The 27,520-nt window shown below is 33.4% G+C and overlaps 1 protein-coding gene across 1 annotated transcript; it reads right to left on the bottom strand.

The window, feature by feature from the left end:
• On the bottom strand, positions 1-9,655 carry LOC108340766 (E3 ubiquitin-protein ligase RGLG4). Its single transcript, XM_017578334.2, has 11 exons — positions 9,338-9,655; positions 5,896-5,980; positions 5,557-5,697; positions 5,357-5,470; positions 2,472-2,569; positions 2,323-2,396; positions 1,910-2,015; positions 1,704-1,831; positions 1,392-1,518; positions 775-831; positions 1-693 (listed from the first exon to the last, which is right to left on the bottom strand). Exons 1-11 carry the CDS (start codon positions 9,542-9,544, stop codon positions 607-609), a joined length of 1,224 nt encoding a protein of 407 aa, XP_017433823.1. The 5' UTR covers positions 9,545-9,655; the 3' UTR covers positions 1-606.
• Between the last annotated feature and the right edge of the window lie 17,865 nt (positions 9,656-27,520).

Genomic DNA, 27,520 nt, shown 5'->3' with positions numbered 1-27,520 from the left:
TATAATGAAGGTCTATGTGGCTTCTTATAAGATATGGTCAACATGATCACATGGCTACAATGGCCTCTTCGAATGGATATCTTGCACAATCCTCTAACCATGCATAAAATTTCAACATAAACAATATGTACATTGTACAACAACTAAAGTTTCTTCAAATTCAGAAGACATTCATGCGCAAATTGAACAACTAACAAGACATGAACAATTTTGTTAACACCTAAACCATCACCACAATGTGAAACCAAACCACCTTTTCTGTGCAACACCATGATCATTCTTGGGCACTCTTCAAAACCAAGCCATCAATGTTCAAAAGACAGTTTTCTTCTTAACCCTATTCAGACAAATATTTCCATACACAAAAGATTGAGTTTCTTTCCTATGTTACATCAACTTACCTACTTTAACTCTTCTACAAGTTCTCTTATCCAACTTTGTCAGGAGTTGAAGAGATAAGTTGATTTTAGTTAAAAGAAACTCAATTCTTTTTGCTTTCTTATTTTTCTTATGGAAAAATTTATCTAAACAAACAATTAAGAAAGAAATTTGTCCAAACATATCTTTAGTTAAAATACATATTGTACATGGTTTTCCATTCTGCAATCAGCCAGAAAACACTCTCAGACGATTGGTGATCCTCTGACGGCATATTGGACAGTTAGTTAACCTGGATCCACAGTCTCTGCAAGTCTGCATTCCAAAATTGTTAAAAATCATATATAAACTATTTAACAGCAGATGAGAAAGTGACCAAGAATTAATGAGGCTCACCATGTGACCACATCCAAAGGCCAAATCCTTTCTACTTGTCAGACAAATGGCACATGCCTACAGAGGAAAAAAAATGTATCATTGTGCTACTATCTAACACAACAAATAAATTGTCTTTAAGCCAAAAATTACTGAAGAGATAACACTAATGAAATGAATGAAATCCATATATAAAGAATTGATACTACTTTTAATTCAAAATCGTAAGACAATAATTTTATATGTCTTCGTCCTTATATAATGTTTAACTTTTTCACCTTTATCCAATATAAAACTAAGACTTACACTTGGATTCCCGGACGCTATATCTACATACATTCATACATACATGTATATATACACATATATATAAGGCATAAATTACAGTTTGTAACCTTTTTTCAGCCTACCCACAAAAGTTTTCGTCACAAGAAGCATAAAATAAAAATTGTGGCTATAACATGTGATCCCTTCAACTCAAAATTTAGAGGTTTAGTGACACAAAGGTTTAGATAAGTTGAAAAAGTGTTAACTACAGGGGAGTAACCAAAACATATTACTTTGTTTAATAGTTTGACAAACTAGAAAGTGATAAAAGAGAATATAATGAATCTTCTAGGTTTCAATCTTATGTGTACCATTTGATTTCTCTCATCATCCATGGAAGTTGGCATATTGCTGAGAACACGAGCTGGTGGCACAAGCCTAGAATAAGGAGCTGGAGGAGGTCTCGGAACAATTTTATTTGACCTTCCTGTTACTCGACTTTGTCCAAAAAAAAAACAGAGAGAACAAAAAAAAAACAATAAATATCCATAAAACAGACATTGTAACAAATAGTCACCTGAAAGAAAACCACTTTGCTTCTGAGAAATCTGTCTCCAAAATGGACCAAAATATGCTGCAAATGTTTTCACTTTTCATGTAATGAAAGTATATAAGGGACCAACCCTAGTAGTCCTAGTTCAATGGCTGCTTTATATTGGAAAGGTATCTCCATTAGAGCAGCCAGAGCAAAAGCAGCTTCTTTTTCAGAGGAGCTTGATTTCTTAGACATTATGTCAGTGAAGTTAACAAACTGCAATAAAAGGGAGATTATTTTACTATTACAAACAAAGAAATTGCTGCCATTCACAATTTCGTGTTGATTCCATACCTGAAAATTGTCAAAGTCGCGAACCGGAATCTTGTCATCGAACTTCTTCATGTCATCCCAAGGTCCATCACCAACTCCGACCAGAATAATAGACAGGGGATATGAACTGACATCAGAAAAAAGTAGAAAATAGAAATTTATGGAATTGGTCAAGTAAAACACTAGGAAGATTCCTATGAATAGGCTACAAGCAATTAACATAACAAGTTTGATTACACATTCAATCTAAAAGTTTAAGGTATAAAGTTCTCAGATCCTTCAGAAATATATGTTGCTGAACATCCATGTTGTCAACAAAATACTTCTCTTATATTGGAGAGAAGATGATAATAGTTCTTGTAGATGAGGCTAACTTCCATTTTTCTATGACTTTTTGAATTTGCTTTTAGAGATATTTCTTCTGTTACATGTACCTTGCATCAGCTATTGCTTTGATAGTTCTTGCTTCTTGTGGACTTAGTTCTCCATCGTCACCGCTTGTCGTAACCTTCAATATTTGAACAACATCAAATAAAGATAGGAATAGTATAACATGCTTAGAAATACAATTAATATTAGTTACCTGGCCATCTGCAACAATAACTAACACATGGAATTGGCCATGACTTTGCTCAACTATGTCTATTGCAGCCTCAATCACTGGAGCGTAAGAAGTTGGTCCTTCAAACAAAAACAGAGATATTTCTTCAGCCATGGCTATAGCCTTAAGATTACCAGTGTTATGTTTTATATTAGTAACTAATGATGATTCCATTCGATGATTTGTCCATAAAATGAGCATTCTTGCTTTGTCAACACAAACACAATTCTTCTCCGCAATTCATTGCATTAAACTATGAATCATCATTGCTTTAGGTTCCACTTCTCCGAATTAAAATGTACCACGTTTAAACTTGATGTCTTATGCTGCGGAATAGCCGCAACAAACTCACTTCAAAAGCATCTACCAACACAACCACTAATTCATTAAAAGAGATGAGACCGCAAACATAAACCTTAGAAGATAGACGAAGGAAAAATCACTCAAAAAATAACATGGTTTGATTGAAATGTAAATGAATTTCAACATACGTTTACGACAGAATTCGCCATACACAAATATTAGTATTACATGAAGTTAGTTATTAACTTTCGTTACATGTTCCTGTATATAGCATAGTTATCATAACTAATTTTCCTTAAATGTGCCTAAAAAAGCAGAGAAGTAACGTGAACAACGTTTTCTACTTCTGAGTGAAAGGTCACATGGTTGCAAAAGTTTCAATAGATGCTAAAGCGCTTGATGCATATCTCCTAGTAGATGCTATAAAAGAAGGTAGACTATCTAAGCACCTGAACAAGATATTACAGAACCAATCTTCACGAATCCCCACCTTGGGTCAACATAAAACCTGAGTGAGACTCACCTTCGTCTCATATCGGAAGGATTATGATATGTTGAGACATTTATCATCTTTACAAATCTTCGAACAATGTCTTCTCTTACGAAGTGCAATTTGATATCAACATGTTTCGTTTTATCACGGTAGACTTGGTTTTTGGATAACTGTATTACATTGTTCTTTGCACAATGGACAGTGACTACCAGGTCTTGCACCTTCAGTTCTCTACTATACTCCATAGGAAGAAAGACTTCTTTCACGCTTCTATCATGACAACATACTCTGTTTTAGAGGTTGACAAAGCCACTACCTTTTATAGATTGGACTTCCATCTAATCGAAGCACCATACGCAATAAACACATAACCTTCTATTGGAGCCTTTCTGGCATATTGTCTAGCTCCACCATAAATTAAAACTCTTCCAAACGATCCCTTCAAACATAAGAGGATCCACTTAGGATCATGCTAGTTAGCTCGTTCATGCCTTGGCGTGCACCTGCAATAACACTCACAGCATAGGTCATGTCAGGTCAAGTGCAATCATTGCATACACCATAGAACCAACAACATTTGCATATGGAATATCATTCATATAACTTGATTCCTCCAACATCTTAGAAGATTTTTCAATACTCAACTTATAACGTGACACAAGAGGCGTGGAAACAAGCTGAATTTGCATCCCAAACTTGTCAAGGATTTTTTTTAGGTAGGTCTCCTGAAATTTCAAACCACTTCGTTTAATGATCTCAATTCCGAAAATCTTTGCAGTAGCTCCAAGATCCTTCGTATCGAACACCTTTATATAGTGCTTTACTTTCTCATTTCTATCTAATATGAGACTTAAACTCACACTTGAATTTCCAACAGGCTCATCTCCTAACATCTCACATGCAGCTACTAAGGAATATGCAATAAACTTTGCAAATCCATACCTTTTCCAAGTATATTTATTTCACTTGACATAGACAGTCTATCAAAACTAGACAGTCTACCAGATCCAAATGATCTATCAAAGTTGTTAGTTTTCTTCTGTCTCCCAGAACAGAACCTTCTGGTAGAACCTTCCTTTTTGCGATAGAAACATTTGATATATGATGTGCCTCTACCATTGTGTGACCTTGACTTCGGATCTCCTTCTATCTCATCTATCATCACTTGTAGATATTCTTCCCTTTAATAGAAGGTCGTCTCTAACACTCGACACCTTAACATCAAATTTATCGTTACTCTATCGAACTCAAGTTGTCTGAATTTCCTCAAGAGAGAGAGTATCTCTTCCATGCAACAAGATTTCCTAGAAATGATCAAGTGTCTCGGCAACAAACACAACACCAACAATGCCTAATCCTCACCATCAATATTCTTCGGATCAAGAATCAACTTATTGAATTCATCCAATTGTTTGCTAATTTCCTTTTCACTACTCATCTTATATAAGTGCAACGTTTACTTCAAATATAAATAATTTACCAAAAACTTCATCAAGTACAAACTCTCAAGCTTTGTCCATAGTCATGTTGCAGTCTTCTACTTCGAGACTTACCTCAACACTTTGTCATCGAGACCAAGAACAATCACATTGTGAGCCTGCTCCAATAACATTTTCTTGCCCTTTTTGTGTCATCGCTATGTAAAGTTTAGATTCACCTTTTAGAGCTTCCAGGAGACCTTGCTAAATCAAAAGAACATGCATCTTACACTATCACAATCTGAAATCACTCAAACCACTTAATCTTTAAACCTCAAACTTTTTGAAAGTCATAATGATTGAAATCCACATTCACCACACCAATGGAATAACCTGAATAAATTCACTACAAAAGCATCTACCAACACAAACACTAATTCGATAACATAGATGATATTGCAAACATAAAATGTAGAAGATAGACAATGAAGAATAAGAAAAAATCACAGAAAAAAAAATGTGATTCAATAGAAGTGACAAACTTCTATATTTCAACAGGTATAACAGTCTTTAATCAGCAAGTAGTCAATTACTTACTTCATATTGAGGTAAGTGGTTGAAATAAGAACGCAATAAGCTGAGATGAAAATCACCTGAAAGTCTTAAGTTTGGAACAACTTTTTGATAACAAGCCAAAACTTCCTCAAATCCATGGCAAGATGAATGATCACTGTGAAAGCTAAACACTTCTTGATCATGAGTGGTGGCTGTTTACATACAGAAGTTGAACCATTGTCATATTGGAAAACTAACTTTCTTCTATACATGTTCAGCAATAAGGATTAGGCCTTACCATCACCAAAGCCAAAACAAGGAATCAAGTTGTCATCATCAAACGGAGCCAGAGTCTTGCCAATGATAGAGATGGCTTTCTCATACGGGTTAGGTGTACTTCCAATAGCATGTAGGCTTTTATTGTTGAATGAGATACTTCCTTCAATAACAACATGAATGCATTGGCTTTGTAGGCAAACAGTCAAAAAGCAATCATTCCAAAAGGAAATAATAACCAAATTCAATGTAAAACCAGAAACCATACATTTTCATGCCAGTTTTAGTTTTCAATTATGTCTTCATTTCATCTTAAACGGTATAAAATTACTAAGTTGATTTTTGTTTATATTCTACTTACCAGTCCATTCATTACTTTTCGTAAAATCAATTCCAAGAACAAGATTTGATGATTCTAAACCTTCGTTCCTCAAGGCAGTTGTAACCTACATATATAATGAACCGTGTGAGATTGGTTCAGTAAATATGCATTATAAATTAAATATGATAAATAATCAAATAAAATCATACATAGTTTCGGTCAATAAATATAATAATTTAAAAACTTGTCAAAATAGTTATTTTCTTTTTTTCTTAAACTTTACAAAATAATAAAGACAAAGACGACCAAGGTAATGCACCTTCCACTAAGTCAGAAGTGGTCCCATTTAAAAAAGATTATAAAGTCTCACATCTAACCACGTGAGTCACCACCAAATATAACTATTCACATTAAATAATACCTATCAAATTTAAGTCAATTTTAAGTAATTGATAGATATGTTTATTGAAAAAAGTTAATATTAACATGTAATTAATTTTAAAAATAATTTAAAATATTAAATAGATAAATATAAATTTTAAAATATTAAATTTAGATTATACTGTTGGATTCAAATCCAAACTAACCAGACTTAATAAAGCTATTTTAATAGTAGAATAAAACTTAGATATAGTTTATTAAAATTAGAATTGTAGTTCTTATCCAATTAAAAAATATTTTTAATTTTAGAAAAATTATAAATCTATAAAATAAAATTTTAAAAAGTGACTATTAATATTATTGTCATCAATAACGCTGCTACGTAATTTAAAAACAAAATATTCTATAAAAGATTACTGATAAAAAAATACTGATCATCAAATATTCACAAATATTATACTTTTAAAGAAGAGCTGTCAACAGATCACTCGGCCCAGTTTAATAGTCACTCAGTGATTCATTTGTTATGGAATTCAAAAAAATTCAAATTAATTTGACTCATTACAAATTACTGGTTAAATAGATTAATTTATTTGATTTTTTAATTTAAAAAATTATAAATATATTTTAATTAAAATTTAATTTAAATATAATTTAAAATGATATTAAATAAAAAAAATACAATATAATCTGAACATATTTAAAAATTAGAAAATATTTAAATTTTTATTTTTTTTAATATAATTTAATATTTAAAATTTATGAATTAATTTATAAACTAATCCGATTTAGCACAAATTCAATTTAGATCAATTGAATTTTTAGTAAATTAAATTTATTTTTAGTCCTATTAAAAATATGTATTCTTTTTCAATCCAATCCGAGTGATTATCAATTTTAATTCATTTGGACTCTTTTCAAAGTAATATAAAAGCCATGATCAACTCACATTAAATACTAGTTACACCTCCATTTATAATGAAAGAGACAGAAGTACAATGGAAGATGGGGCCATAAAGAAGGATTTTTTATGCAATAAAAAAAGTTTACATAAGTAATTTAAAATTTATTTGCAATAGAATTATTTTTTTTAAATTGATTTCAATTAAAATTAAGGTTTAATAGGTTCGGAGGTCCCTATATTTGCGGGTTCGTTTCAATTGGGTCCTCTAATTTTGAAAGTGATCAATTGAGTCCTGGTCAATTTGATTCAATAATAGCATTTTCGTTAAATATAGATGGCATCCAGGTGGTACCGTTTGAGCTATATAGATGAATTTTTAACATTTTTAATTGTTAAATATATTAATAAATGAAAATATAATTAGAAATTATTAAAAATATTAAATTAGGCCGGGGGACCCAATTGATCACTTCCAAAATTGAAGGACCCAATTGAAACGAACCCGCAAATATAGGGACTTCCGAACCTATTAAACCTAAAATTAATTTGAAACTTAAAGGATTTATGTTTGAGTTGAGTGTTCAAATTTTCAGAAAATAGTAAAAATAATTTATTTTATCTAAATTAATTTCTAAATGCGCATGCCTTTGCAAATTTCTTAAACTATACTACACTTCTCATTTTATGAATTAATATTGCTTTAGGTCACTTCACGTGAGCATTTAAAATAATTAATGCTTAAAAATTATACAAAGTGGTAGATAATAACTATGTACAGCTTTTTAAATCATATGAAAAGGATATTAATATTCTTTAAGATGGTGGTTTAAAAAAAATTCCTTCATAAACCGGGGCCCGAAATTATATTCTTTTAAATTAAACAAAAGTCATTTTGTTTGAGAATAACAAATGGGTTAAATCATAAATGCATGGTTGTACTGATTTATTTATAAATAATTAAATTATTTTAAATTTTTAAAAGGTTAAATGAAAACAAGAATATATTTTAATTTTTAAATTACTCATTAAAAAGATAATTTCTAAATTAGAAAATTAAAAATTATACTTTTAAAATGCTGAATATTTTTTTCTTTAATATTACTAAAAAAAAAACAATGGACCAACCTGCCAAACTTTCTTTTTAGCTTAAAAAATAGATTATCCTCAAAACATGCGTTTCGACCTTAATTAGCTTTTGCCTAACTTTTCTTCATTTGTAGGATTTCCTTATTTTCAATTCTATGTATAAAATAAAATAAATAAATTGATTTTTTTTCAAGAAAATTGAAGATCACACATTTTATATGACACTTTCTATTATTATGTTTTATTTAAAAATTTTAATTTATTTATTTATATACATACGTAAATATATATATATATATATATATAATCTACTTTATTTATTTTAATTGTAATAAAACTTACATTTTAAAAATGCTTTTATCATTATTAAATAGTAATTTAAGAAATACTATCGATTAACATCTCTGATAATAAAAAATATACAAAAAATCGTAATTTATAAAAGAATAAACAATATAAAATAGATTTTGTGTCTAATAACTAAAAGCATGTTTAAAATTCTTGATTACAGACTAGTTTAAATTTACTAAACTAATGTGAAAAAACTAATTCACTTTGAATAACTTTTTATTTTAAATTTACTTTTTAGTTTAATTTGGAAATTCTTTTCCCTCAAAATAAATTCAGAAAATAATAGGGCAGGGAAGAGAAAAAGAAAAGAAAATAGAAATCAAGAAAAGAAATTATATATTGAGAGGTATATCACAAAATCTATGACACATTTGGATTCAATTCTTTTATATATATATATATATATATATAACGATAAAGTGTTATTTAGTTTTAAAAAAAGTCCACTACTAATAATAATATTTAAATTTACTATTTAAAGCGTAATAAGAGGAGAACGGATCTAGATTTTGACCCAAAAATATCTGTTATGATAATATCCACTCCAGGGCAAACTTTTCTTCTTCAGCCAACGCCCAAATTTGATTTGAGTTGACAAAATAAAATTAGAATTTTTTGTTTGAAAAGATATTTATGAGATATAAACTAAAAACTTTCAAAAACTTAGTTTTGTTTTGCAATTAATCAACAAGATTTTGAACAAATAGCATAATTTGAAACTATTAACTGAAAGAAGAAGAGTATGTAAAGGCAAAGAACCTGTTCAAGCGTAGTGAAGTTATCAGGAATCAGAGCGTATTTCTCTTTCGCATATAGTTTTCCAGAACCATGATGTTGCGCCGGGGGTGGCTCTCGCGGTGGTTTTCTTGATGATTCCGGCGACGACGACGGTCGTGGTTGTGGTGACAAGTTTCTGGTTACGGTGGGAGAGGGAATGTGACGCTTTTTGGCTTGCGAGTTTCCCATGGAAGCTTGAACTAGGGATTCAACAATCAATTTGAATACATATGCAACAATGAATAGAGTAAGAAATAATTGTAAGCTAAATAATAAAATAAAATAAGTGTAAAGAAAGACTTGGTGGGTGGAGGGAGACTATCAAATATTATGGATACATGTGTGGATTTTTTTTTAAATGTCTTTGTCAATTTTATCTTGTACCTTTTAAACTTTAAGGGTATCTTCTTAGAGGGATGAATTTGAGCAAGAGAGAATAAATTGATTTGAGAATAAATCTTATTTTTAAGGAATTTAGAAGTGACTGAGATTAAATTAGAAAATAAAATTTGTAAAAATTAAATAGGATTTGACCCATGTGATAAAAAAAAGGATATTTTAATGGATAAAAAATTTAATATGTCTTAGTAAAAGTAATATAAAATTATATTTTAAAATTATGTATTTTTTTTGACAAAATTCATTAAAAATGGTATAAAAGTAAATAAATAATTAATACAATAATCTTTATTATGGAATAAAAGATATCTACTTAGCAAATAAATAAAGTACGAGTGTTACATCCAAGAAAATTGGGAATAAATTATAATTTATTTTATGTTTAAAAATAGAAATAATTTTTAAATTATTTTATGTGTAGAAATGTGTGATAGATGTATTTTAGTAAAGTACATGGGTTTGTATTAGGTAATGAAACTAGAATCAAGTAAACCGAAAATCATGCTATGATTGATCAAATTATAATAAGTTTTAAGTGAAGAAATTAAACACTAACAATCAATGAAAGAAACTTATAATCATTAAGAACAGTTGTCACGCCCCGATATTTTATCCTGAGAGGGTGACACTGTTTCTCAAAACACAACACTGTTTTTCCAAAAGCATGTGGAAGCGTAAATTTTAAAATAGTTTCAAAACTAATATCGTGTGATACCTTTCATTGAAATCTACATTTCAAATTGAGTTTAAACCAAATAATTTTGATCTCCAATCCAATTAAGAAAATTAAACATATGCAGTTCTAACAACATAAGAACTTTCCAAATGCATTTGAAATCCCCCATTTAGATTCCCCACTCGCAAATCCTCGCATTTCACAGCTTCATCTTCCTCTGTCATATAATCTGCTCCCGTATAACATCACACATTATACTATCATCGCATTTGTAACGCCCCGGCAACTCACAGGAACCATTGACTGCCCCCACAGATCACCACCAGGCTTTCCAGTGTGCTTTGTCCTCACTCGCACACTTTCTGAGAAAACTTCCCAGAAGGTCACCCATCCCAGAATTGCTCCAAGCTAAGCACGCTTAACCATGGAGTTCTTATGGGCTAGGCTACCGAAAAGCAAATGCATTTTGTGTCAGGAGCGGCTGCAGCGGAATGGTTAGCGTGGGATAACAAACCAAGAGGGTTTTTAATTCAAACGTGTGCCTTTTAATTTCTACTCAATTAAACTTACTTAGCAATTAATATTGACAAATAAAGAGAGTAAGGTTGAGAGAAATTTGCACAGATGATTTTATCCTGGTTCGGATCTTACCAATCCTACGTCCAGTCGCTTATCTCAAAACAAGATAAACAGTTTCACTAACACAAAACAATTACAAACTACAATCACAAAGATACAATTTGTAAGAGTTTAGAAACCACCTCTCTTGATACCACAAGAGATGAAACTACACCTCCTTTGAGTCTTCACAAAGGATGAACACCTCCTCCGAATACTTCACGAAGGATGAACACCTCCTCCGAATACTTCACGAAGGATGATTCTCTTCCGAACACCTCCTTAGACACACCAAGGATGAACCGGCTATTTCCTCTGTCACCGTAGCAGCACTTCACCAGCTCCACAGACAAGAGTTTCACAAGCCGAACAAGAACACACAAGTCTCAAGAATTTCTGAGTATTTTGAGCACAAGGGAAGAGTTTCTGTGTCTCTGGTTCATCTTCTTGAGAGGAAATGAGAGTCTATTTATAGACTCATCCAAAGGCTCTTCCATTTACTAAAAGACAAACTTAACGGCTAGTTTCTCCAACGGCCATAAACGGCTAGTTTGTCCAACGGTCATAAACGGCTAGTTTGTCCAACGGTCATAAACGGCTAGTTTCTTCAATAGTCATAAACGACTAGTTTCTTCAACGACTAGTTTCTCCCACGTCCGTGTTAAGTGCGATACTCTTACCGTTAACCGTCACTATTCACGTGAATAGTGTTACTATTCATGTGAATAGTACTATAGTGTTTTGTTGCAATGATTTACTATAGTAATTTTACAAAACACTTTTCTTTTTCTTATCTAAGTCCTATACATATTTCCTAGAGTATTACAAAAGCTTTCCAAAGCAATACAAGTCTTCATAACATCTTGAATCTTGATTTCTCTTGATTTGGACATCATCAAAACTTCATCTTCATCATTTTGCTAACATTTTGGTGATATGAGTAGCCAAATCAATTCCTTTAAGCTATCCTTCAACCGTATAGTCCCATACCTATACAGTCTCCAGATCCCTCTCATTCCGGTGTATGTTCGATTCATCCATGTACCCCTTCCACCCGAAGCTGCCAGGAGCCGCTCCTTGTCTGTGCCCCCTGCACCATGCTTCTTGCACCGGCGTCACTCCCCGCCCTCGTCTCCGTGCCCGGGTGTCACAGCATTCACATGCACAAACACAAACAACAGGGTGAGCTAACTGAAACAAGCATACAATCCATTCACAATCCGTTAATAATACATCCACAGTATTCAATACAGTTAAGCACACCCATTCAACATATTATCACAATATCATTGCTCAACAATTTTACTATTCCACTTATCAAAGTGTTACAACTTCACCTCATCCGACCTACTTACCAAAGTAGTACAAACCAAGTTATTCTCTCTACTTATCAAAGTAGCACTGCAAGACAATACTGTCTACTTACCAAAGCAGTACAGTATAATTAATTCGCCTACTTACCAAAGTAGCATAAACCAAGTTCTTCTACCTACTTACCAAAGTAGCACAAAACAAGATCTTCTGCCTACTTACCAAAGTAGCACAAACCAAGTTCCTCTGCCTACTTACCAAAGTAGCACAAAACAAGATCTTTTACCAAAGTAGCACAAACCAAGTTCTTCTGCCTACTTACCAAAGTAGCACAAACCAAGTTCTTCTGCCTACTTACCAAAGTAGCGCAGCAAGACAATATTGTCTACTTACCAAAGTAGAACATTATAGTTAATCTGCCTACTTATCAAAGTAGCCCGATTTATATCATTCTCTTTATCTCTTCATTCATCATCTCATCCTGCCTACTTATCAAAGTAGCGCAAATCACCCTGCTTACTTACCAAAGTAACGCAGACCCAACATCTACTCGCCTACTTACCAAAGTAGCGCAAACCAACATCATTTACATTATTTCAACAAATTATTCATAATCAACCACAACCCATCCAAAACTAATCATACTCAACAAGCATAAGAGAACCGGTGAACTTTTCTCAATCCCCTTCTGTCTACTTACCAATGTAGCATAAATTAACCAAATTACATTTTCCTAACATACCATTCATAACCAATCACATGCCATCTCAACCACTAATCCCAAACCAATCATGCTCAACAAACACATAATAACCAATCAACAAATCTCAGTTTCAATTCTGTCTACTTACCAAAGTAGCACAAATTAACCAAATTACCTTTTTCAACATATTATTTATCGATGATCTGAACCAATCAAACTAATCAACAACATGTTTGGATCATATGGTAAGCTTTTCAGTCCAATCCAACGGTTAAAGAGGCGGAAATCATCAATTTTGTATAAATGATCCAAAAACATAAATTAAGCAATATTGAGATCCCTGAGAAGTTACGAAATTAATATCTCTATATTGGTACCTCCGATCTAAAATCCGAACGGTCGAAGTATGTCCCTATCTGTTAGGAACTTCATACTAAAGTTTCAAGTTAATCTAACGGTTAACTAAGTAGATATGAAGGTTTTACCGAGGTAACTCAGAGACAGAAATTTAAGTGGTTCTCGGTTAAACTCAAAATACGGAATGAATTCCTCTAAGTACAAACATCTAATTCCAAATCTGAACGGTCAAGATCACTTAATATGTCTTATGAACTACATACTAAAGTTTGGGCTCAATCTAACGGTAGATGAAATATATATGAAACTTTTACCATGATAACTTAAGAACAGCAATACAGTGTTCATCCGATTGTTTCAAACTTTCGAAATTTCTTTCTCTAAACATAGACCTTCAATTACAGATCCGATCGGTCAAATTGTAGTAATATATCGTAGGGATCATATATCAAATTTTGAGGTTGATCTAACGGTCAAATATGTCCGAATCTATATTTTTACCGAGACAACTTAGTAACAGAACTACAGGGGTAACTAATTTACTCAAACTTGCAGGATTTATTTCTCCAATTACAGACTTCTATTTGCAAATCCGAACGGTCAAAGTTTAGTAATAGGTCTTAGGATTCACATACGAAAAGTTTAGCTAAATCCAACGGTGAAAATAATTAATAGAAAGTTTTCACCACAGTAACCCGAAAATAAGAAATTATAATCGTGAAACCCAAATTTTACACAAGTCAATAGATAACTACCATTACCAAATTTTAACACATTCATACTCATATTCATGATCATAACAAGAAAGGATTAGCTCCCCTACATCAAAATCAAGCAATTGGAACCATACTTCTAACCACAAAATTCTAGAAATTAAGTTGAGTTAGCTCCCCTTACCTCATGAAGACTAAAACACCTTAAACTCTTCTTCAAAGAGAGCAACTCCTCTCCTCCTTGCTAGACCAAGTCAGCCTCCACACTTAGGACACTTAGGATTTTCGTTCACCTACCACCAAGGACCTCTCCACTCTCCCCCAAAACTCCAAATCTGATTTGGAATTAAAAGAAGATGCCTTAGACAACTAAGGACCCATGCACTTGGCACTTAGCAATAATAAACAACCAATGGACCATCCTAAACCATTTTCCAGCCCTTAAACATGGTAGGAAAGTCTCCAAAGGGTCCCAAAATGTTCTCCTAGTGCAGAACACAACCTACCCACTCCAAAAAGTCACAACTTGTAAAAATACACCTAAAATTAAGATTGGATGCTAGCCCCTAGACAGCAAAACTGTCACGTTTTCCCCAGCTCGGTTAGACCCCTTCCCGAAGTCCAAAATATGCGTATGAGTAGTCAAATTGAAGCTCTTTGAGTCTAGTTTCCAATAAAACAAGAATCAACTCAATTGATATTTTTTACAAAAGGTTATAATTAAAATAGTAAACCATGTCAAACCTGACAGCATTTCATTTTACATTATAACTTGAACTTTTTACAATTTGGTAAATTCTTGAGGTTCTAGGGTCTTACAACAGTTGCATTTACATAAGAGATTCGTGGTTACATCAATCCCCTAATAAAAATAGAGTTAGCTCTGCATTGTCATAGAGAGTTCAAGCTTATAATGGAAGAAAATGGAAGAGGTGGAGACTCAAGAAAGAAGAAGAGAAAACTCTCACACATCCAAGCTAGCCTCCAAGTGCTCTAAGAAGGTTTTGGGTATTTTTATTTTTTTAATAAACAAATAAGTAGGCTCATGGTTTTGGGTATTTTTATTTTTTTAATAAACAAAGAAATGCAAAACTTTGGTTTTTTATGCAAACCAAAATGCACGTGACAAAGGGGATACATGCATAAAAGGGTGGTTTTGAAAAGAGAAAAAAAGGATTTGGTAATAGAAGATAAAATTTTTTTTTGAAATTCTATCACGAAGGATTTGAGGGATTTGTTGTAGATAAACGGGGTATATTGTTAGAGTTATATTAGAGGAGACAAAGAGGAAAAAAAGAAGAAAGAAGAAGAGAAATGAGAGGAACCATGAGGGAGTTTAGGGAGAAAGAGAGAGTTTGAAAATCTTTGTACCAAGGACATCAACTTGGACTTAGAAGAAGAGGTTAGGGGAGAGGTTTTGGCTTAGATAAGAGGTAAGGGGAGTTAACAATTTACATGTATGATTGGTTTGTTTATGTGCAATCTATTGTTTGTTCCACTTTTGGTAAATGTTGTGAAGTTGTGGTGGTTGTTCACATGCATGTCAAGATAGATTATAACCTAACATATAGTGGTTCCATGTAGCGTTATATACTGTGTTGTATGTGTGGTTACAAAGCAGCTTCATATAGTTTTCATATGTAGCTTAGGGTTGTATAGTTCTAAGTGATGTTTTAATCGTATTTAATGCTACACCATTGTTAGGACTTTGACAAGCGTACCAAATCGTTTCAAGTAATAAACTAGTAAGATCAGATATCGTTTTCCAAGAAACTTGTGCAACACCAAACAATCGTTTCCAACTAATATAGACTAAAGAATGATTCCATTAAGTGAGATTTAGGTGCAATTACAATAAACATAATGCTTCAATAGTAAAATGAACTTTTGTAGCTAAAACACTTAGAAATGGAAAGATTTGAAATGATATGAATTGGTATTATTGGTATATGATTTCACCTACTTCACTCTTATGCAAGTACAAAATACGTCTTCTTCATTAATATGCTAATGTTAATCTACTAACTTACTCAAACCCAATCCCTTGGTAAAGAGAGTCTAGACTTACTTATTAAACTTCAATCCCTTGGAAAACCTAACAAGTTCATCCGCTTTAAGAATTGAGATTTAAGACAACCAAAGGTCCAAGTTCTATTCTTAGAAACAATTTCCTTTAGGTGTTTAATCTAGTTCTAGATTCACAAAATATTTTGCAATATCATCAAGCAAACCAAAAATCATGCTATGGTTGATCAAATCATATCAAGATTTAAGTGAATGAATTAAACACTAACAATCAAACAAAGAAGCTTATAATAATTAAGAACAGTTGCATTTACATAAGAGATTCGGGGTTACATCAATCCCCCATAAAAAATGGAGTTAGCTCTCGATTGTCATAAAGAGCTCAAGCTTACAATGGAAGAAAATGGAAGAGGTGGATGTAGAAAGTAGTAGTCCAAGTTTCTCGACCAAGAGGGGGGTGAATTGGTTTTGATTTATAAAAATTGTTCTTTTAAAACTCTTTTCAAAATCTTTGAACCTTTCTTGGAATGAAAGCAAATAAAGAAAGAAAGGAAATGTAAAAGTGAAAGGGTAGAAAGATCAACACCACAGTTTATACTGGTCCGGCCTCAACTACCTACATTCAGTTTTCTTTCAATTAACCTGAGATTGAAAGGATTCCATTATGTAGATTGAGTTCTATAGCAAGAAATACAGTGAAACTCTCTCAATGTACTCTCCTCTCTAACTCCAAATCTACTATAATATATACCTAGAAAGAACAATCATCTTTTTGTCAACCCCTTTTAGATACCACATTCAAAGTAACCAGAACTTCACATGTTCTCTTCCTGGCCTCAACAACAGGGAACCACAATCACAACAGATTGCAAATGATTATGATCTTCTAGAAGAATCACACAATGTGCAAATTGATCAAACTTTGAAAGTAGAACAACTCTTCAAGAATTCTTGATTTGATTTCTTTCCAAATGAAATTCTTCTTGATTTTTGGAAAACAGATGCTCCTACCATTAAGAACTCAACAAACTTGATCAGATATGAAAGTTATGATTCAAAAAGTTGTTTAATGCAAAGACCTATGCGTCTATTTATAGATATAACAACACTAATGCAAATTAATCGATTACATTATTAATGTAATCACTTTAGCAATTAATACTTCCTTAACAAAATTACATTTAACACATTTAACAAATTAATCATTGCATGTAATCGATTATGTAATTAATGCAAGTCATAGCATTTAAAAATATGACCGTTATGACAGTTATGACTTATCAAAAAACAAGTTTCCAAAGCATACATGTTTTAACCAATTAAGAAAAGAGTTTAATCGGTTAAGCAAATTTGAAAACCTTTTCATTTAAAACTCATCAATGCACTCAGTAATGAAGTATAAGCAAAGACACGAGTTTTAATCGATTATCCACACAATGTAATCGGTTAAAACTAGCAGTTTGCCACAATTAATCATGTACTGATATCAGATGAATTCATACAGATTTTATAAACTGTTTATACAATTTATTCATCTAGATATACAGGGTGCAAAGAGTTTTATGAATCTTAACCAATGAATATGCATATCACAGATATAATTACAGATATAATCACAATGAATATGCATAACATATAGTTCAAGCACAATCAAATATATAAGCAGCAACTTTGCTTAATGTGTGCAAGAAACTATTGAAACATTTATGTTGTTATCTTTATCCAAAATGCATATGGGATATATGGGTTTAGCTTTAACATAACTCCCCTATCAACAATCTCCCCAATTTTTTATGATGCACAACTAGAAATTGTTTTCCAGTTACTTCTCCCCTTTGGGCATTAGCAAAAAAGAGCAATACCAGTAACACGAAAACAAAGTGCATATAAGATATATAAGAGATACATCAAGAAGTTCTTACAAACCATTTCAAGAATATGATGCTCCCCCTATCATAATGCAGTAGCACTTTTGAACATTTTGAGCAATAAATTGATACCAGAATTAGAGCTCAAAAGATCATATGAACACAATATAACAGTATAATCAATGTATCAGAGTATGAATACCAGAGTGTATACTGAGTTTAGGATAATCTATCAAGTAGTAACAAATTTAAGAACTTGTATCAGAGTAAAACAATGCTTGATGCGGTTATGCTATCAAGTGTAATTTTCAAAATGCTCAATATTATTATGCAGGATATATGAAGCAATGAGTATAATGAATGCATGATATCAATTTAAACAGTATGTATGATACTAGTAGCAAAATGAATTATATCAGAGTAAATGATTCTGCAACATAAGGTACAAAGTTAAAAAATGATGCATATGTAATAGTTTTCAAAATAGTTATGAATCATAATGCATCATATTGAATCCACTAAATGTTAAGATGAATAAAGAACAGTTATAACATGTTTAGAAGATATGAATCAGCAGAAATGAGTATAAAACCATGTGCTCGACTTTTAATCGATTTCATTGAGAAGATAATCGATTAACTCTATTGAACAACTTTCATGTTTATGATCAAACTGCATAGTTATGAACATTTAAACCTGTCAAGATCTGCAATAAACCTGCAAACCACAAATTTCTCAACATTGTTGAGTGTTAGTCCAGTAATACAAAGTAGTTCTGGTGCTATTTGAAATATCAAATAAGTATGAATATGCAATGAAGTATATGACAGTGAAATAACATATTGCCTTCGTACATCAAATTCATTCAACCGGATTCAACTAATCAAGGATATGAAAATGAACATAAGCATAATATTTCATTCAACTCAGAAAATATCAAAGTAATAGAGCAGTTTTTTCAATGATATTTCTTTTTCCATAAGATTCACATGATTCTTCAACACACTCAACATTGAAATGAAGAAGCACCTTAGAAATGAACACAACATATGACAAACTGGCATATTCCAGCCTTGTTACCTTAAGCATATTATCAAAGATGCCTGTAGCCTAATCAATTTGTATATTTTCCTTGAGGGCATGAAGAAAACAAAGATCCTTCGTCGTTACTTGAGCGTGATTATTGCCCTTTGGCTGAAGAATCCATGTAATAATGAAGGCTCAAAGATTATCATCCTTTTCCATTCCACCAATTTTATAGTGCAAGTAATCCCTTGGTTCGTTTGGATTTCTAAGGCGATCCTGATACACAAAAAATTTGTGAAATCCATCAATTCCAAGATGACATTTCTAACCTCCAGGTCGAAATCCTGCTATGGTGGTCCATACATCATCAGTCAGCTTAGTGTCCACTCCTTTAACTCTGGACGACAATGTTCCATCACTGATCTTCAAGTTTGAACAGAAAACTTTCACAAGCTCAAGATACCACAGATCAGTCATTTCAACAAATGTCTTCAATCCCTACCTGTTAAGCCAATCTTAAAATGCAAAACCTTCTCTCCTAAAGAAGTTTATTTTTGCGTATTTGTGTGGAATGATTTTCCTCAATCTCCAACGGTTAATAGAATTTGCCTGAGCTTGATCATTACTTATCCAGCCATCTAGATTGGGACCTCGATATACATTTCTTTGCCCGAGTGTCTTGATTTGCTTCCTCTGAGAAGAGGACGCCATTTCACAAAATTTGATGAGTGATTTGAAGAAGAATAGCTTTGAGATAGAGTATATGAGTGATTTAGAGCGAAAGTGTGAAGAACGATTTAACCGATTAGGGTTTTAGTTGAATGGTTTAAGTTTGGAGGGAAACCCAAATTCAAATTTCAAAATCACTAACTTTAATCGGTTACATTACTTATATAATGTTAAGACCTTGGCAAATGTACCGAATCGTATCAAGTAATAATAAAAGGTAAGACCACGTATCGTTTCCCAAGAGACTCCCGACACTAAACAATCATGTAATTACTTAACTAATTAAGACTTTGAAGAACAATTTACGGTTTTTAAATGTAAAAATAAGAAAGTAAATATGAATGCAATTTTTGATCAATTGAAGAGAAACACAAAAGTTAATGATGATGTTGGTATTATGCGATGAAGATGTTGTTGGGGTTTAGATTTCACCTAATCACTCTCATGCATATAAAAATTCTTCTTCTTTATTAATTGTCAATGTCACTTTCTAAATTACTTAGAACCCGATGTCTCAACGAAAGAAGCCTATCCTTAATTACTAGACGACAATGTCTTGCATCCCTAATAATTAATTTTGCATTACGAATGGAAGCTTAAGACAACCAAGCGTTCTATCCCTATGTCTAGGCAATAGTTCCCTTGGGAGAAATTCCCCAATTCTAAATTTTCCAAGTATTTGTCAATAACAAAGAAAATAAAAAATCATGCCATGAATGAGTGAAACATAACAAGCATAGAGCAAAGGAGAATAACCCTAAAAATTAATGAAAGAAGCATATATAAATCGAAATCAATTCAAATACATGAGAGTTTAGAGGTTACATCTTCCCCAAAAACAAATGAATTTAGTTCCCCCTTCTCATGGAGAAACTAGATGTACAATGGAATGAGAATGAAAGATAAACCCTAAAAACTGAAGAGGAGGGCTTCAGCATCCAATTGTGCCTCTAGAGAGCTGAAAAAGTATGAATTTTCGTCCCTTCTGTCAAAAGATACCCCCTCTAGGACGTGCAAGTCCTTATATAAAGCAGAATTGGATCATGGGCCAACGTCGCCAGCGCTCAATGCCCCTACTTAGGGCGCCCAGGCGAGCTTGCAAGAGAAGTGGCACTTAGCGCCCCAAGAAGAGCGCCCAGGCGTGAAACGGTACTTGAAGACTAGCGCTCAGCGTCCCTGGAAGGGCGCTTAGGCATGAATGCGAGACATCCTACGCTGAGGGCCCCAGAAAAGGGTGCCCAAGCGTCCTGCGACCTTCTGCAGCCTTCTCTTCTTGTACTCTTTCTGTCTTTTCTGGGTTCCAACTTCTTGATATTTTAACTCCTCTTCCTATTTATCCCAATTTCCTACAAAATTAAAGGAATTTAGTGATAAAATCCTCAAGTATAACCTCAACTCTCTTATTCACAAAAATAAGCTAAAAACAAGAGAACAAGTAAGTTTCTAAGTCAAAAAGGGTTCATTTATTATCAAAATTGAATCCAAAATAACGGTGAAATCAACCGTTATCACAACCCCAAACTTGAAACTTTGCTTGTCCTTAAGTAAAACAAAACCTAGCTTAACAACATAGCCAAACTACAATGGTCTAGTACACCAAAAAGCATTTTTTCTCTAGGACAAGTAAATCACTCGTGTATTCTCCTCATAGAAAGATTAATCAAGATATAACAATGCTTTAACCAATCAAGCTCAACTATGGTGCTTACATAATCAAAACATACACAATAGATGCCAATTTCATTAACAATTAGCAACCAAGCAAGAATGTTATCATAAAGTGCATGGAACAATTCCTCACCCAGGATAGTGTTTCACTCTAACTCAAAGGTGTATAATGAGGTGCCACTCTTACACTCTACCATCACAATGTCACAAGAATCAACTTTTCCTTTCATTTAAACACATCAAACACACTCACAAGCAAGTTATCATCACAAGGACTTTTTCTAGGCTTGTAACATGGCCGGGCTAAGAAGAAAATTGGTTTTTCTAGACAACAAAATTCCTTGAGTTAAGAAAGTGAACAATTTACTTCATGATATAACATTAATATTTCTTTATCCTTGTTGAGATTGTTGATAGGGGGAGCACAAGTTTAGCTTAACCCACAATCTCAGTAATATCTGAGTTTTCGATGATGACAACACATAATTAATAGCACATGTATATTCTGTGTTACATGTTCCATTTTTACATGTTATATGCTTTTCTTTAATGTGTTTAATCTGTTAAAGCATATCTGAGAACATGTTTGGGCATGATTGTGTTGTTCATTGCATATCATTGTGTTACATATGTGTTTTTATATGTGAATGCATGCCATATGATGTTGAAAAGGAAAACCACAAGCACTTATGTTGAACTTTAAATGAGTGGCAAAACAACAATTTTAAGTTGATTTCATTATGGGGTGAATCGATTAAAACTCATGTCTTTGCACAAACTATTTTCAAGTGTGTTGTGAGATTTTTTCAAAGGGAAAGTTTTTCAAAACTATGCTTAACACTGTTGCATAATCGATTGCATGCGTGTTGTATTTGATTAAGTTAGTTATTATTTTGAAATTTTGTTAATGCTTGACATAACTGTCTAATGATCATATTTTTAATTGTGTTGACCAAGCATTAAATGTTAGTCGACTGCATTAATTGCAAATTCAATTAATTTCCGTGATTGCTGCTAACTGTTATAACATAATTGTTGTATTTGAATGCATTAGTAACTAAGTCGATTAAAATGCGTTTGAGATGAGTTATTCTATAAATTGACACAAATTTGATTTCTGTAAGAACTTTTGGAATAACATTTTCATATCTTTTGCAGAAAGTTGTGATCTTACAGAAAAAGGAAAAAAAGCTCCAAGAAACAAGAGTGACCGTGTGATCAACTACTTGTGATTTCTTGAAGAGCAAGACTGCTGTGTTTTACAAAGGCTGATCAACTTGCACATTTGGGTGTCATTGAGAGATCAGATTCTACAATCTTTTGAAGATTGGTTTGAGGTTCCCTGTTGTGATTACAAGAAGAAGAGCGTGCAGCGTTCTTGGCTTTGAGAGTGTCTCAAAGGGTTTAAACAGCAAAAGAGGGGATTCTTGTTGCTGGTCTTGTTGTGTACTGCCTATATTTTGATTAAAGGGTTAGAGAGGTGGTTTATATTTTTGACGTGTGATCGCTATAAAAGCCTTATTGTAAAAACCTTGATCATTATAGTGCATTGACTTCCTGTGGTTGGAAGGACATTGGATGTAGGCTTGGCCGAACCAGTATGAAAATACAGTGTTTGAATTTTCTCATCCCTACTATCTTTATTAAATATATTACGTTCTGCAATCATTCGATTACGTTTTCGTTGCATTGAAAATCTTTTACCTTGCGATTCAAGAAAAGTATCAAGGCATCATTTTTCTGAAAAAGATTTTTAAAAGATTTTATTTCTACATTTCACCAATTGATGGAAACCCATTTAGGGCATTCCATTCAAAGGAGTATAAACTTAATCTAAGGCTAAGAAAGGGAAGTGAAGAAGGACTTTTAAAGACTCTTTCTTAATTTTCTTTCTCTAAGTCTTAGAGGGATTCTCTAAAATACTTATATTGTTGTTTTGTAGGGTCTAATAAGGCTTGGAGATTGTTAAGATGTCGACAAGTGTACCGAATCGTATCAAGTAATATTGTTCTCAATTTGATCTAACAGGCTCCCAATGAGCACTCGCACGAGTGAGAGGATGAGTCATATTGTTCTTAATGTAGAAATCAACATGAGAACCATAATCAGAATAACATACATAAGGCGAATCATAATTATAGCCATATGCAGAAGAAGCACTATTCGTATAATCAAAATAGGTAGACATGGTGAAAGAAGGGGAAAAAGAATAATGCAGTAAAAATATACAACTAAAGCTATCTAAATGCAACACACATGACAACACACATAAAACACACTCACAACACACAACACAAGACAAAATAGAACAACACACACTAACACAACAAAAAACCTAAGACCGAACCGTTGGTCCTCGGCAACGGCGCCAAAATTTAATTTGATGTGCAAATAAGAATGCAATATAGTACTAGGAAGTGACTCCTAGGTCGTCTCTCAAGGACCAAATGTGGTTCGAGACTTAGGTCAAACACGTAGTCGGGGGGGGGGGGGGGGTTTGAAAGTGTTTTCGCAAGGAAAATTAAACTAAATTAAAAATGGAAATTAAAGACAACCAAACAAAATGGAAAGCAATAAGGTTAATGAAATCAGAAAACCGAACGGTGCTGTGAAGGACCGAACGACCTAAAGTAGTGACCGAACGATGAGAGGCAAATTGAATAGCAGAAGTAAAAGTCGAACGGTCCTTCACAAGGTCGAACGGTCCCGTTCACAATGCCGAACGGTTCCAACAACAAATGTGTTAGAGACCGAACGGTTCTGCTCACAAGGCCGAACGATCCTGACGAGGAAACCGAACGGTACAAAGACAACAAGCAATGGAAATGAGAATGGATAACTAAACAGGAAACAAACGAAGACAAGCCGAACGATCTCTAACAATGAGACATGTTAGAGATCGAACGGTATCAACGAAAAAAATAAACGGTGTGCAGTAAAGTCAGAAACAATAAACGTGCATAATTCAAAACGCAGTATAAATAATAGCAAAAACGAAACAACACAGTAGAAACAAAACTTAAATAACAAAACGTGAAATTTCAAATAAGAAATGCACCAGAAACAGAAACGTAATTAACGAAGGGATCCAAAATGTAAATTCACAAACGAGAAGAACTTGGAGAACACAATTGAACAGTGAAATTTGAATGGCAAAAGCAAACAACTAGATAAAAGGGAATGAAGATGAAAAGTGCATTGCAAAAAACGTTAACGAAGAAGAAACTTGAGTGCAGCAACAAATTCAACCATGAAATTGTAAGGAGAATGAGTTCAATGCATAAAAAGTAAAGAAAACAACACCTAAACCTCCCCCAAGGGCGAGGAAGAAGAGGAAGTTCCCCCAAAAATCTAAAACCCTAGCAGAGAACGTAAAGTGGCGGAGGGAGAAGTTTTCAAGTGAAACTGATTTTGGGGTATATAGACCCCAAAAGACCAAATTACCCTTCTAATGGGCTTGTCCTACAAATTGACCTAAAATTTGGGCCCAAAGTCCTAAGGTTTGACTCAATGGTATTCTAAAAAGAAATTAGACACTAACATTGACGTGACCACACTCTTGAAGTCCCAGAATGTGCTTCCAACACTGCTGCTAAGTTCCTCTGGTCACCTCATCTGACCGATCGGTCATGAAGAGATCCGACCGTTCGGTTCAACGATGCTCTGCAGGCTCAGGAACTGATTGGTGCAGACTTCATCAGACCTTTCGGTCATGAAGGGCTCAAACAAGTTGTATGTCGTTCGGTCATCAAGCTCTGCATGTTTCTCTGACCATTCGGTGCAACACTATGATAAACAAATTTTTAATCCCTGAAAACGTAGTAAAAAACTTGTTAAGACCTCGGCAAGTGTAACCCAATCGCATCAAGTAATAATAAATGGTAAGACCAAGTATCGTTTCTCAAGAGACTCACGACACTAAACAGTTATGTGATTACTCAACTAATTAAGACTCTAAAGAAATATTTTGGGGTTTTTGAATGTAAATGCAATAAAATAAACATGAATGCAATTTGATCAATTGAGGCTAAACACAAGAATGAATGAATGAAGCTGATGATATTGTTGTTGGGGTTTAGATTTCACCTAATATACTCTCATGTATTTATGAATTCGTCTTTCTTCATTAATGCACTATAAGAAATTCAGGCATTACCGAAGGGTTTTTACAGACGGCCTTTTGCCCTTCGGTAAAATTGCGTTTCCGACGGTCACAAAGATGATTACCGAAGGCCATGGTGAAATGCACTCATTACCGAAGGTTTTTTTTCCGAAGGTCTTTGGGCCGTCAGTATTGGCTTTAGTGAATTAACTTACCGAAGGATATATGACCCTCGGTAAGGTGCTCGTGTAATTAACCCCAGCGGACTTGGTTTCCCTCTCTAACTTTCATTTTTCGAGCCAAAATATTGCGTTTCTTTCTTCGAACCCTCACCAGCATTCCCCCTTTGTCGGAGACATCAAACCCTTACCAGCTTTCTCGTTTCTTCCAGCCATCAAACCGTCATCAACATTGCCCAAATTTGGGAGGTTTTGTTGTCGGAGGTCGTCTCAGTCACCAACATTCCCCAACGTTCCGTGGTTGCAGGGGCTGCGTCACAAATTTGTTGTGGGTGCGTCAGGAGGGCTTCGTGGAGGAGGGCACAACGGTGAGGAGGGGCTTCGTGGTGCGTGGAAGAGGCAACAATCGAAGAAAACTCAGCTGTTGGACTTGTCTGGCGTCGATATGTAAGTCTCTTTACTCCTCATTTTTTCTATTTTTCATATTGTTTTCACTGTTTTGCTTAAATTTTTAGCTTTGTGAATTTGTTCTGAACTTGTTCTAAACCATTTAACCATGGAAAATATTAGTTGGATGTCATATTTTAAAATTTTACTGTTCTTCCTATTTTTAGCTTTAACTCTGCTCATATGTTGTCTGTAAATGGTAGACATTGAAATAGTAATTATGGTCATATGTTGTGTGTAAAACAAACACTTGAAATAGTAATTTCATTCAGCTAATAGGACCCTTGCACCCTAGCATACCTAAGTTGTTTCCTTGTTAGGTTCTTTGCTTTGACATCCATAAAGATGCATTACCCTATTATACCAATTGGAAGATGAATTCACCTTCCATATTCGGATTTGAAGACGCTGTCTTTAGTGTAGTGTGTGCTTTCTTGCTGCCAAAGAGTGAAAGTGTTCTTCATATAATAGTAGGGTTGGGCACCTTGGACTTAAAAAGGGACCTAAAGTTCAAAAATGAAGTCAATTAACAAGGGAGAGGGAGAGGATTGAGGAGCAAGTTCTAGGGGTGGTGTGTGAGCTTTGTTAGCAAAGGGTAACAATGTTCTTTGACTTGGTCTGAATTGTTTTTTTATGGAGATGAAGGTTGTTGAGAGTAATTAGCTGATTAAATACAGAGATATAAATTATAATTAAGGTTTTTTCTTTTTGTTTTCTCTATGAATGAAGTTATATAACATTAAAAAAAATCAGCAAAACATGAAAATAACTACTTTCATATTAGAAAAGAAAGAAAAAGTTGGGAGAGTGCATGTTCGTTGTTAAATCCAATATGCGTGAGAGTTTAGATTTAAGAGTGTGAATATATGCTGATTAGGGAAATATGAATATACATTTTCTGGCCCATCATAAATTCATAATGCATGTATTAGAAATTAGAGGTCATAATTTAGTTTGGCAAGAAATAAGGAAATTCCACCATGGCTGCCTCTGCAATTTCTTCCTAGGTTAATGGAGGTGTTTTATGCAGTAGTGTGAGTAACTAAGTAGTATATTCATTGTTTACTGTAGTGCTAAGAGCTTTGATTGGTCTGTGTATAATGGTAGTATTGACTTTCAATAACTAGAAAATTGCAATTTGAAAAGTGAATAGAATGATGTCATTGATATTTGAAAATAATATCGCAGATATTTCTAACATAGTGCAAGGGTATATGTAAGGAAATAAATCACCCCAATAATAAGAAATTATATCCTAATTATAAGCAGGTCTAGCTTCCTGGACAGACTCCTTTACAAATTCCTTTCATTCAAGGGATTTGAAACCTGAAACACTGAAATGAT

The sequence above is a fragment of the Vigna angularis genome, chromosome 5, assembly GCF_016808095.1.
Source record: "Vigna angularis cultivar LongXiaoDou No.4 chromosome 5, ASM1680809v1, whole genome shotgun sequence".
In the NCBI taxonomy this organism is placed as follows: Eukaryota; Viridiplantae; Streptophyta; class Magnoliopsida; order Fabales; family Fabaceae; genus Vigna; species Vigna angularis.
This window is presented reverse-complemented; position numbering and strand designations above follow the sequence as displayed.

Excerpts from the sequence above, each read along its gene's own strand:
- LOC108340766 (XM_017578334.2), bottom strand. The coding sequence starts at position 9,544 with ATGGGAAACTCGCAAGCCAAAAAGCGTCACATTCCCTCTCCCACCGTA. Across the intron at positions 2,570-5,356 it reads TCCAAACTTAAGACTTTCAG|GACCAACTTCTTACGCTCCA; the intron begins GTGATTTTCATC and ends TTTTGTTTGAAG. Across the intron at positions 2,397-2,471 it reads TTATTGTTGCAGATGGCCAG|GTTACGACAAGCGGTGACGA; the intron begins GTAACTAATATT and ends CAAATATTGAAG.